A 13,322-nucleotide genomic window follows, 5' to 3' on the forward strand; every position below is an offset into this window, starting at 1 on the left:
ACCATTCACATTGTCCCAAATGAAGAATGGGGAGGGGTACTAAAGAGCCTCAGGGGATCCTAAGGCATAGAAAACAGGTCAACAGCACGAGAAAAGGAGATGGGAATGGGAGAGCCCTTGAGATCAGCTGCCCCCCACCTGTGGCTCGTCGGGGTGAGGGGTCACACCTGGCTGCTCTGCACATGCCAGCTGTTTCCCTGTGCCTCTGCAGTGGCTTCTGCCACTGCACACAGCCCCCAAATGGCCGCTGGTTGACTGTCCATTCCTTTCAGATCAAAAGTCTCTGGACAGCCTCTGTGCCTCTTAGTACAGAGAGGGGTTCAATTCCCAGGTTATCTGCCTATGGAAAGCTGCACCCAGTCCAGTGCCATTCTCTAATCCAATCAGCTGTGACCAGAGGAAAAGATCTTGAGCTTCCAAATAGCTGTGAAGGCCAGTCCTTCAACAGGGGTCATGGGAGAAGGTGGGGATGACCCTAGTTCTAGAGTTAGAGGTATTCCTAGAGTTAGACCCATCTAGTCACCCCAAGACAAAACATGTCTTCCATATAAAGGCATATTATAATAGGGTTCCAATGACTGCATTTTGAAAAATGTGTGTTTACCTGTTACAATGCAGACAGATGCCACTGGCGTGGTTTTAAGTTATGTATTATTCCCATCAATGCCCATGAAGCATCCCCTCCTCTATGCAGGGCTGTAGGTGATTGGTAAGGACTGAGGAAACAGGCACAAGCATCTGGTGTGACCAAGGCTTCCTTATGTCCCCACTCTCCCCCAGTTTGGATTACCACCCTGCACCTGGCCCTTCTGCCTCTCAGCTCTCACCTTCCTGCTCCTGACAACCAACAACCCTGCCATCTACAGGCTCCCACTCAGCAAAGTCACCTACCCAGAGGCCAACCGCATCTACTACCTGTCCCAGGAGAAAAACAGAAGAGCATCGACCATAACAAAGTACCAGGCCTACGATGTCTCCTAAAGTGCCCTTTCCAAAACATGCCCCTGTAAATTCAGCCTTAGCTGGATGTCCAGGTGCCCAGGCTGAAGGCCACTCACCCACTCTTTCTGTCTGTGTAAATATGTGCCTAGTCAGCATTTAGGGACCTCTGTGTTCTAAGATGGACAACACATCTTTGATATGGTTAGTTCAGGCTTTCTATCCCTAGCTCACTCCATAAGCACTCCCTCTGAGGGGAATTAGCTCTCTTCTGCAAAATAAGCCCTATCCGTAAAGAGAACCCACCAAGCACTGGGCATGGCCATCCAGCTCAGGTATGCAATGGAGCAATGCCCAGTCAGAAAATGTGCACTAGCCTGGAAGGCCATGGGATGGTTCTGCCCCAGCTCTGCCGCTAATGAACTCTTAACGCATCCGGTGAGTCCTTCCCTGCTCAGAGCCTCCATATCTCACTGGTTTCATGACAGGGAGGGACTCTATTGTCCCTTCCACCTCAGATGTGTCGATTCTTCCCTCTCTCCCATAAACTGGCAAAATCAGCATGACCAACAGGTAATTACTTTGAGTTAAGTAAAAGATGGCAGGGTTACCTGGAGAAGAGGCAGGAAATTTTTAATGTTCTAAGGAGATTTATTCTTGAAAAATGAGAAGATGTTCTCCAGACCTGAGGTTAGAAATGTAAATCAACTATAAATGCCAATATACCTTCCTTTACATAACAGAAATATTTCTGAAAATGTCATAAAATGAAATCTGATTTTTTTCAACATTCAAATCATATTTTAAACCAATGTGTTTCTTTCTGTAGTATTCATAAACATTCTCTCATTATATGGTTAAGTTTGTAAGTTGGTATCAGTGTTTTTTTAAAGTGGGGCTCACCTACATTATTCACACATTGCCCATTTGAGGGCTTTTCCATGGTCAAGCATGTGTCTGAAAAGAGTTAAGAATGGGTAGAAAGTTATGAGAAGAGTGTGATTTGCTTCCAGAAAGAATAATATAGAAATGACTGTGGTGGTTTACTTTTGAGTCAAAATGCGGGTTGTTAATAATGCACCTAACTTTTTAGGGTGATAGTCTTTCAGTCTTGTACCCCAAAATTACAAATCCAATCCCCCTTGAATGGCCAGAAACTCTTGTTATTTCATTACTCTGGTTATAGCATTGAGCTCCTAAACTACAGGACCCCTTTGTGGGAAGCCATGTAGCTCAGCCTTCCCACCCCTACTCCACTGGACTGGGTTGAACCAGGTATAGGACCCTCCCATCCACACACTTCCAGTTTAGCATGATGGGGTGAGGGCATAAGATGGGGGAAAGAGGCATGGGGATGGAGACAGACCCTCTATAAATATAACCATAGGAAAGAATTACATCCGATCCAAACCTATTATCTACAAGAAGCTGGTGTCTACACTTCCCCTTTCTTTCCTTTGTCTGCCCTGAGAGCCCAGCCATCTTCTGCTAGGCCAAGGGCACTCAGCTGCCTGTTTCTCTTCCAGATCCTATCTAGCCAATTACAACTTCTCCAGGAAAATGGAACACTTACTGCGGAAACAAATCCCCCACATAGGAAAGGGGAACGAGTCACACTCCAGAGGCTACTTCTGAGTTTGTGATCACACCTTGAGGCCAAGAAGGTCTCACACTATATTTTAATGACCATGGAATTATTATTACTCTCTGAAGAATAAGCATCCGGGTATTTCACCAGAAGGCTGTTTATGCTCACATCTCACTCAGCTGCCCCAGCACCTCTAAGTGATGACATAGAACTATTAAAATACCATTTTTCATGCCTTTTCCACCAAAGTGTTATAATCTGGTTTTATGAAGAGCAGGAAACTCTCCACGTGCATGCCGTTCTGATTACTGACCACTAACAAATCCCTTCAGCTGTTCTAGTTTTTCAGTATCCTCACCTGTAAAGCAAATTGAGTCAGCCCAGGATAACAAGCAAGGTGGAAATAGATGGGATAAAAGAATTTGACTTATGAAAATGTACAATGTCCACAGGATTTCAGAGGTGCATTCCAGCACTTCAGTTGGGCTCCAACAGAGGGAGGGAGCCTGCTCAACAGCGATTCCTGAGAGCTGACTGCATCAGCGAGCATATCTCTCCTAATGCCGTTCAGTGACATCACACCCATGGTTTCAAATCAGCCATGGGGGAATAGTTACACTTAGAAATCAGCAAAGTACAAAATCTGAGCTTTTTTTAATCCCAGACAGCTGGTTTACCCACACACCATTGCCAAGTCAGTTTGGTGGGAAGAAAAGAGAAAACAATTTCAGAGTTCCTAACCAAAGACTCAGAAAGTAGGGCCGAAATATTCAATCCAGCAATGCTGCATGGATGCCATTCCATACATCTGAGGGAATAACAAACATTCTCAGGCATAGAAAAAGCTCAGAGGATTTGTGCAGAGTCCCACACTAAGAATATGTCGCATCCAAGTGAGAAAAACAAATCCAAAAAGTGCCACAAGGGGGATCAAATACCTTGGGAGTGTTCACTGCTCATTAGGACCAATGGGGGGAATAGAAGAAATAGACCTGTAACAGTCTAGAACTGGAATATTAAATGATGGCAGGGGTAGGGAGTGTATAAAAGAGGCAGGAGAGCCTGTTCATGTACTCAGCTTGTACAAAAGTTGGTAAGTCTAAAAAGTCCACAGAAAGGAATAATCATGGGCAACCACCATGAGAAAAAAATGAGAATGGTAATTTTTCATCAGAAGAAAAGTCCATCTTTCCAAAAGAAAGCAGAAAAGGAGAAAAAAATATTATAGAAAGTTCCCCACACACAAAAAAAAGAGTAAGTACAAAAAATAAACAGAAGGCAGAAACCAGTCATAATATGACAGTAATTGACCCAAAGACATGTTAACTATTTAATTTTCCACTGGAAGACAGAAACGTTCAGGTTGTACTTTTTTTAAAAAGTCAGAACACTTTGCTGAACACAGAAACACATTTAAAACAGAAAGACATAAATATTTTAATACAAAAGGATGCAAGGAGAGATAATACTAAATAAATATGGACCAAAAGAAAGTTTAGGGTATCAACTATAATAGCTTAAAAAAATACCTGTTCCCAGGCTGATGATTTAATTGGTCTGGGGTAGGGCCTGGCCATCAGAATCAGGTGATTCTAATCTAGCCAGGACTAACCACCACTGTGCGATGATATCAAAGTCTGGACCTTGATCCAGCAGCATTTGTGTGATTGTGGGGAAGTTGGGGTTCCTATGAACAGGACCCTCACTGAACTTAAACCACTGATGATGTAACTGGCCTGTTGCTAGGCTACTGCTTCCACACCTTTAGGCAATAAGCTATTACTGCTCTATATAGAGAGTTGGCCCAGTGCTCTGGGCGGAGGCGGAGATGCTAGTACTCGACCTACAGCCAGGAGATCAAGCCGGGTAATAAACCCTTTCACCCCAAAGAACGTTTTGCTGTCATTTTCTTTGGTCACATTGAATCCATAGCGAACTTGCCTGGGGCTGAAACCCATTGGCAAGACAATGATCCAAGAGTTTGTTAGAAGTTCCAATTCTTGGGCCCACCCAGATCTACTAAATCAACATCCTAGGGCTTGAAGCCCACAGATCTGTTCTTTAATAAGCACTGCAAATGATTCTTATATGCACAAGAGTTTGTAAACTAGTGCATAGAAAGAGCAAGGGATGACTGAAGGCAGCACCCTACTTCCGCGCTTATACCAGCTTCTGATGTGATTCCAACATGCAGTCAAGTTTGAATACAACTGTGGTTTCTATGTCCTGGGCTGCTACCTGTCTCCAATCAGTCACTCCTAGAGGCTGTTAAACCCTCTCTATTCTCTATCCTCAAATGAGCTTTGATAAGGGGTGGGGCCCAAGCCAGATGCAATGAGAAGCTCCAGGAGCCTAGAGGCAGAAGAGGCACACACAAGAGGCAGAGAACCACAACAGTGAGGCCCTCCTCTTTCTCAGTGCCCTTGGGTCCCAGCCCCATACCCCAAAGAAGACTAGATAAAGAAAAATGAAACCAGAATAGGATTAAAGATGGCAGCATGAGAGATGAGACAGAGGCTTCCTCCTAAAACCATATATAATACAAAAATATAATTAATACAACTAATCCTGAAAGAGCAACAGGAAAGGACTGTACCAGACTTGCCTACACCTGGAGAAAAGAGCAGACTTCACAGAACAGGGTAACATACCAAAGCTGTGGCCTAGTGGGACCCAAGCCCTTCCCCTACCCCAGCTCACTGGCGGGAGGAAGAGAAACAGAGCAAGGAGGGAGTGGAGGCCTGGAACTGCTGAATATCTAGCTCCAGAGATCTGCTCTGGGAACACAAACTACATTTCATGGTGCTCATGTGATACTCTCGTGATTAGGGGGTTGGAAAGTTAAGACAGGCAGAATTCATGGGGAGACTGAGCTTCCAGCTGCTTGTGGAAAGCAGGGATCCATATCCGGCTGCTCTGGGACAAAAGAAAGGCGGGCAGTCTGAGAGACTTCCTAACAAGGAAGCCCTTAGCAAGAGGGCTGCTAAAGGGGCAAGGACTGCACAGAGCTTACTGCTCAGGAGAAAGGACAGGTAGACAAAATTGTCCAGGTGCACTCTGCCCAGCAAGTTGGGAGCTTTCATGATCTTCAGGTGCCCCAGCTCCCTGGATGGCTACAGAGCTCCAAGGACCCCTCCATGATACATAACCTACTGCAACTTTCTCCCGGCCAGCCCCACCAGGCTCACAAACCGGCAAACCTTACCCTGGCGTTAGGCCAGCCAGAGAGAAGATCTGTCCACAGCAACACAAATGCAAAGCATAGGGGCTTATACCTGTGTGCTCAGTCCACTGGTTCAGGCAGTGGACACAGGCATAGCAGCGGGAAGCAGGAAACAGCTCTTTCCTCCCTCTAGGCACTAATACCACTCCCCTGCAACCCCCAACATTGCTTCAGGGGATGAGCAGCTCCAGAGACTAGTGTTTCTGGGCACTAGAGGGTGCCATATACAAATATGAAATGCCAAAGGAACCTGGTTCAGAGTAAAATTATTAATACAACTCCTGAGAAAGATTTAAATGACATTGACCTCGTGAATCTTCCTGAAAGGGAGTTCAAAATAAAAATCATTAACATACTCAAGAAGGTATGGAAAGATATTCAAGAACTCAGGAATGAATTCCAGTTGGAGATCCAATCATTGAAGAGCACAATGGAGGGTATTAAAAGCAGATTGGATATGGTGGAGGAGATGATAAATGAAATAGAAACTAGAGAAGAGGAATACAAAGAAGCTGAGGCACAGAGAAAAAAAAAAGATCTCTAAGAATGAAAGAATATTAAGAGAAATGTGTGACCAATCCAAATGGAACAATATTTGCATTATAGAGGTACCAGAAGAAGAGAGACAAAAAGGGATAGAAAGTGTCTTTGAGGAGGTAGTTGCTGAAAACTTCCCCAGTCTGGGGAAGGAGATAGTCTCTCAGGCCAAGGAGGTACACAGATCTCCCAACACAAGGGACCCAAGGAGGACAACACCAAGACATATAGTAATTAAAATGGCAAAGATCAAGGATAAGGACAGACTATTAAAAACAGCCAGAGAGAGAAAAAATATCACATACAAAGGAAAGCCCATCAGGCTATCATCAGACTTCTCAACAGAAACCTTACAGGCCAGACAGGAGTGGCATGATGTATTTAATGCAATGAGGCCCAGCAAGATTATCATTTAAATTTGAAGGAGGCATTAAACAATTTCCAGATAAGCAAAAGCTGAGAGAATTTACCTCCCACAAACCATCTCTACAGTGTATTTTGAAGGGTGGAAGTGTTCCTAAGGTTTAATAGCTGTCACCAGAGATAATAAAATCACAGTAAAGAAAGTAGAACAGCTAATTACTAAGCAAATGCAAAATTAATTTAACTATCCCCAAAGTCAATCAAGGGATAGATAAAGAGTACAGAATATGATACCTAATATGTAAAGAATGGAGGAGGAAGAAAAAGGAGGGGGAAAAAAAAGAACCTTTTGATTTTGTTTGTAATAGCATAGTAAGTAAGTTAAGTTAGACTCTTAAATAGCAAAGAGTTAACCTGGAACCTTTGGTAACCATGAATCTAAAGCCTGCAATGGCAATAAATACATACCTATCGATAATCTCCCTAAATATAACTGATCTGAATGCACCAATCAAAAGACATAGAGTCACTGAATAGATAAAAAAAAAACAAGACCCATTCTATATGCTGCCTACAGGAGACTCACTTTAAACCCAAAGACATACACAGACTAAAAGTGAAGGTATGGAAAAAGATATTTCATGCCATTAATAAGGAGAAAAAAACAAGAGTTGCAGTACTTGTATCAGACAAAATAGACTTCAAAACAAAGAAAGTCATAAGAAACAAAGAAGGACATTACATAATGATAAAGGGGTCAATCCAACTGAGGATATAACTATTATTTATATCTGTGTGCCCAACACAGGAGCACCTACATATCTGAAACAAATACTAACAGAATTAAAAGGGGAAATAGAATGAAATGCATTCATTCTAGGAGACTTCCACACTCCACTCACTCAGAAGGACAGATCAACCAGACAGAAAAGCAGTAAAGACACAGAGGCACTGAATAACAAATTAGAACAGATGGACCTAACAGACATCTACAGAACTCTACACCCCAAAGCAGCAGAATACACATTCTTCTAAAGTGCATATGGAACATTTTTAAGAATAGATCATATACTAGGCCACAAGAAGAGCCTCGGTAAATAAAAAAAGATTAAAATTGTAGCAAACAGCTTCTCAGACCACAAAGGTATGAAACTAGAAATAAATTACACAAAGAAAATGAAAAATCCCACTAACACATGGAGGCTTTACAACATGCTCCTACATAACCAATGGATCCATGACCAAATAAAAACAGAGATCAATATATGGAGACAAATGACAACAATAATTCAACACTGCAAAATCTGTGGGACGCAGCAAAGGCCATGCTAAGAGGAAAGTATATTGCAATACAGGCCTAGCTCAAGAAAGAAGAATAATCACATATAAGCAGTCTAAACTCACAATTAATGAAAGTTGAAAAGAAGAACAAATGAGGCCCAAAGTCAGTAGAAGGAGGGACATAATAAAGATTAGAGCAGAAATAAATGAAATCAAGAAGAATAAAACAAAAGAAAGAATCAGCGAAAGTAAGAGCTGGTTCTTTGAAAAAATTAACGAAATAGATAAACCCCTAGCCAGATTTATCAAGAAAGAAAGAGAGTCTACTCACATTAACAGAATCAGAAATGAGAAAGGAAAAATCACTACAGACACCACAGAAATACAAAGAATTAGACAATACTATGAAAAATTATATGCTGACAAACTGGATAACCTAGAAGAAATGGACAACTTTCTAGAAAAATACAACCTTCCAAGGTTGACCCAGAAAGAAACAGAAAATCTGAACAGGCCAATTACCAGCAATGAAATTGAACTGGTAATCAAAAACCTACCTAAGAGCAAAACCCCTGGACCAGATGGCTTCACTGCTCAATTTTCTTAAACATTTAGTGAAGACCTAATACCCATCCTCCTTAAAGTTTTCCAAAGAGTAGAAGAAGAGGGAATACTTCCAAACTCATTCTATGAGGCCAGCATCACTCTATTATTAAAACCAGGCAAAGACACCACAAAAAGAAAATTATAGACCAATATTTCTGATGAACATACATGCAAAAATACTCAACAAAATATTAGCAAACTGAATTCAAAAATACATCAAAAAGATCATTCATCATGATCAAGTAGGATTTATTCTAGGGATGCAAGGATGGTAAAATATTTGAAAATCCATCAACATCATCCACCACATCAACAAAAAGGAGGACAAAAACCACATGATCATCTCCATAGATGCTGAAAAAGCATTTGACAAAATTCAACATCCATTCATGATAAAAACTCTCAACAAAATGGGTATAGAGGGCAAGTACCTCAACATAATAAAGGCCATATATGACAAACCCACAGCCAACATTACACTTAACAGCGAGAAGTTGAATGCTTTTCCTTTAAGATCGGGAACAAGACAAGGATGCCAACTCTCCCCACTTCTATTCAACATAGTACTGGAGGTCCTAGCCATGGGAGTCAGACAACACAAAGAAATAAAAGGCATCCAGATTGGCAAGGAAGAAGTTAAACTGTCCCTGTTTGCAGATGACATGATACTGTACATTAAAAAACCTAAAAAATCCACTCCAAAACTACTAGATCTAATATCTGAATTCAGCAAAGTTGCAGAATACAAAATTAATATGCAGAAATCTGTGGCATTCCTATACATTAACAATATACTAGCAGAGAAATCAGGAACACAATTTCATTCACAGTTGCATCAAAAAGAATAAAATACCTAGGAATAAACCTAACCAAGTAAGTGAAAGACCTATACTCTGAAAACTACAAGATACTCATGAGAGAAATTAAAGAAGATACCAATAAATGGAAACACATCCCATGCTCATGGATAGGAAGAATTAATATTGTCAAAATGGCCATCCTGCCTAAAGCCATCTGCAGATTTAATGCAATTCCTATCAAAATACCAACAGCATTGTTCAACGAACTAGAGAAAATCATTCTAAAATTCATATGGAACCACAAAAGACCTCCAATAGCCAAAGTAATCCTGAGAAGGAAGAATAAAGCTGGGGGTATTATGCTCCCCAACTTCAAACTCTACTACGAAGCCACAGTAATCAAGACAATTTGGTACTGGCACAAGAACAGACCCATAGTCCAATGGAACAGACTAGAGAGCCCAGATATAAACCCAACCATATATGGTCAATTAATATATGATAAAGGAGCCATGGACATACAATGGGGAAATGACAGCCTCTTCAACAACTGGTGTTGGCAAAACCGGACAGCTACATGCAAGAGAATGAAACTGGATTATTGTTTAACCCCATACATAAAAGTTAACTCAAAATGGATCAAAGACCTTAAAGTACATCATAAAACCATAGAACTCTTAGAAGACAACATAGGCAAAAATCTCCTGAATATAAGCATGAGCAACTTCTTCCTGAATCCATCTCCTCAGCAAGGAAAACAAAAGCAAAAATGAACATATGAGACTACATCAAACTAAAAAGCTTCTGAATGGCAAAGAACACCATCAACAGAACAGTATGGGAGAATATATTTGTAAATGACATATCCCACAAGGGGTTAACATCCAAAATATATGAAGAACTCACACACCTCAACACCCAAAAAGCAAATAACCCAATTAAAAAATGGGCAGATGTTATGAAGAGATAGTTCTCCAAAGAAGAAATTCAGATGGCCAAGAGACACATGAAAAGATGCTCCACATCACTAATCATCAGGGAAATGCAAATTGAAACCACAATGAGATGTCACCTCACACCAGTAAGGATGGCCAGCATCAAAAAGACTAAGAACAACAAATGCTGCTGGCAAGGATGTGGAGAAAGGGGAACCCTCCTACACTGCTGGTGGTAACATAAATTAGTTCAACCATTGTGGAAAGCAATATAGAAGTTCCTCAAAAAACTAAAAGTAGAAATACCATTTAACCCAGGAATCCCACTCCTTGGAATTTACTCAAAGAATACAACTTCTCAGATTCAAAAAGACATATGCGCCCCTGTTTATTGCAGCACTTTTTACAATAGCCAAGATACGGAAGCAACCTAAGTGTCCATCAGTCGATGAATGGATAAAGAAGGTGTGGTACATATACACAATGGAATACTATTCAGCCATAAGAAATAAACAAATCCTACCATTTGCAACAACATGGATGGAGCTGGAGGATATTATGCTTAGTGAAATAAGCCAGGTGGAGAAAGACAAGTACCAAATGATTTCCCTCATTTGTGGAGTATAATAACAAAGCAAAACTGAAAGAACAAAATAGCAGCTGACTCAGAGACTCCAAGAATGAACTAGTGGTTACCAAAGGGGAGGGGTGTGGGAGGGCAGGTGGGGAGGGAGGGAGAAGGGTTTGAGGGGTATTATGTTTAGTACACGTGGTGTGGGGGATCACAGGGAAAACAGTGTAGCACAGAGAAGGCAAACAGTCCATCTGTGGCATCTTACTACACTGGTGGACAGTCACTGCAGTGGGGTATGGGTGGGGACTTTATAATATGGGTAAATGTAGTAACCACATTGCTTTTTCACGAGAAACCTTCATAAGAGTGTATATCAATAATACCTTAATTAAAAAAAAGAAATAAAAATGAAACCACTGACAGGAAACACCCGCCCAGCAGGCTGAGCAGACGAGCAAGGTCTTGCCGGCAGAGGGAGCAGCCTCAGCAGCCCCACCACACCGCTGCTCTGCCAGGGGTCTGCCTCCCTGCGCCTCGGGCACCTGCAGGCAGAGGCATGACAGAGAGCAGCAGCTGCAGGGGTGCCGTGTGAGCAGGTATGGAGTGGGGGCCAGGGTCCCCGCGGTGGGGATAGAAAGGGGAAGGGGTCGGGAGGCAGTGACCATGGCAATGCTGCCGCAGGTGGGCAGACAAGTGGGCAGGTAGAATGAGAGAAAGGGAACTCCATCAAAATCTGCATGCTGGATAAAAGACGGCGGAGGAAGCAGGACACAGACAAGCAGAGGGTGGCCTGGTGGTCCCCTAACAGGAAGAGGGCAAACAACAGGCGGTTTCCGGCATGGGGTGAGGCTCTACCTCTCCAGGAACTGCCTGGTGGGGCCAGAATGGGCCAAGCAGGGACAGGGTTAGTTCCCACTCCTTTCCTGCACCTGCTCTTGAGGAGTCTGAGTCACAAGAATATTGGAGAGACTCTCATCCAGAGGGTGGCCTGAGCAGATGCAGCAAGAAGGGACACAGGAATGGAGGCGAGGACACCAGGCAGTGTAGCATTTAGACATCCTGGTGGCCTGACAGCCCCATCCCATCACAGGGCGAGGGGCGGGGAGGGCAAGGGGGCAGTGAGGTTGGCAGACACCCAGCAGTGGGTAGTTTTCAAAGCTCCCCAGGGGTTGCTGACATGAAGTAAAGATGGGTCTGCAATAGGAGGTGGGGGGTGGAGAGGCACTCGGTGCCATCAGCCCATCGGCTCTGGGCTCTGGTTCTTGCCCTTGAAGGTAGGAAGGAGGGAGGCTGTAGGGAGAAGATTCTCTGGAGTTATTAAGTGGGAGGAGCCCCGGCTAGGGTTATTTTGTCAAGGGGTGGTTGTTCCTATCCCTGGGCTTAGAGTTGGCTTGCTGTCATGAAGTGCTTAACTATGGAACTGGACTAATTAAGCTGTGCTCCTGGCTCCACTAAAGACCTACGGAATCCTACTCTGCTCATCTGATTGTTGTTTTTGTCTTTAAATTCCCCAAGAAACATTGTTGCCCAGCTAGTTTGGGGCAACCGTGGCATAGAGCATGACAGAGAGCACAGGACCCGAGACTGAGGGGAGGATCTGGAGAGCAGGATGGGGAGCCTGGGATGGGGCAGGAGCTCCCACCTCCTCCCATCCTCCCGGGAGCGCACCTTGGCTCCTTGGCCCCAGCCACAAACAAGAACAGACCGTCAGCCCCTCGTGGACAGGGATGGGGATTCCTACATCCCGGCCCGCCAGCCTCATCCCCTGGTGCAGCGAGAGAGTGACGCCCACAGTCGCTCCGGAGTGGCTCTCCAAGCTCTGTCCAGAAATCATAGCATCCCTCCTCCACCTTCTATCCTCCAGTTCTACCTCCTTCCTTCTCCTCCACAGACCACCCAGTCCTCCCACAGGGAAGTTATTGGCAAATCAAAGTGAGGTGCAGCCTGTCCTGGCTCCCGTCCTGAGCACACTGGACCAGGGCCAGCCTCACAGGCAGGGGAGCCGTGCAGTTATACGGGCCTCACATTTGGCTTGATGCTCTTCTGTCACCATCACAAAATTCTTAGTAATTTTTAAGCAAGTGGACCCACACTCGCATTTTGGGCTCGGCCCTGTAAATCACGTCTCCAGTTCTGCCCTGAGCTCTCGCTGAAGACTGGAGCCCTTTCTGCCATGGAAACAGCATCAAAGTTCTCCCTCTGCTCTTGAAATTCCTTCCTCACCCATGACAGCAGGAGACAGCAACGTGACACTCCAGTATCCACAAAGGGACCTCACTAAGAGCAAGGTGAGTACTCAAGGGTAGCGGCAAAACCAGAGTAAGGTGAAGGCCCAGCACTCCTGGGCTCCACGGTGCAGGGTCTGGAGCCAGCTGGGAAGATACCCAGTGAGCAAAACGTTCCTGAGTTTCCCAGCTGAAACAAAGGAGAGACAAAGACAGACCCTACTTGTCATCAACCAGCAAAACACTCTACT

The 13,322-nt window shown here is 43.7% G+C and overlaps 1 protein-coding gene and 1 long non-coding RNA gene across 4 annotated transcripts in view; one reads left to right on the forward strand and one right to left on the reverse strand.

Annotated features, from left to right (window-relative positions):
- SLC14A2 (solute carrier family 14 member 2) overlaps nt 1–2,757 on the forward strand; it is a 49,511-nt gene extending 46,754 nt beyond the window's left edge. For all 3 annotated transcript variants that reach the window (XM_037016974.2, XM_037016983.2, XM_017676918.3), the window contains one exon: nt 781–2,757. In XM_037016974.2, coding sequence (XP_036872869.2) covers nt 781–981 — 201 coding nt within the window. In that variant the 3' untranslated portion in view covers nt 982–2,757. The remainder of the gene's footprint in view (nt 1–780) is intronic.
- Nucleotides 1–13,322, reverse strand: part of LOC140843436 (uncharacterized) — a 92,036-nt gene that overhangs the window by 49,962 nt on the left and 28,752 nt on the right. The gene's annotated exons all lie outside the window — the stretch shown is intronic.

Source organism: Manis javanica, chromosome 9 (genome assembly GCF_040802235.1).
Source record: "Manis javanica isolate MJ-LG chromosome 9, MJ_LKY, whole genome shotgun sequence".
Lineage (NCBI taxonomy): Eukaryota > Metazoa > Chordata > Mammalia > Pholidota > Manidae > Manis > Manis javanica.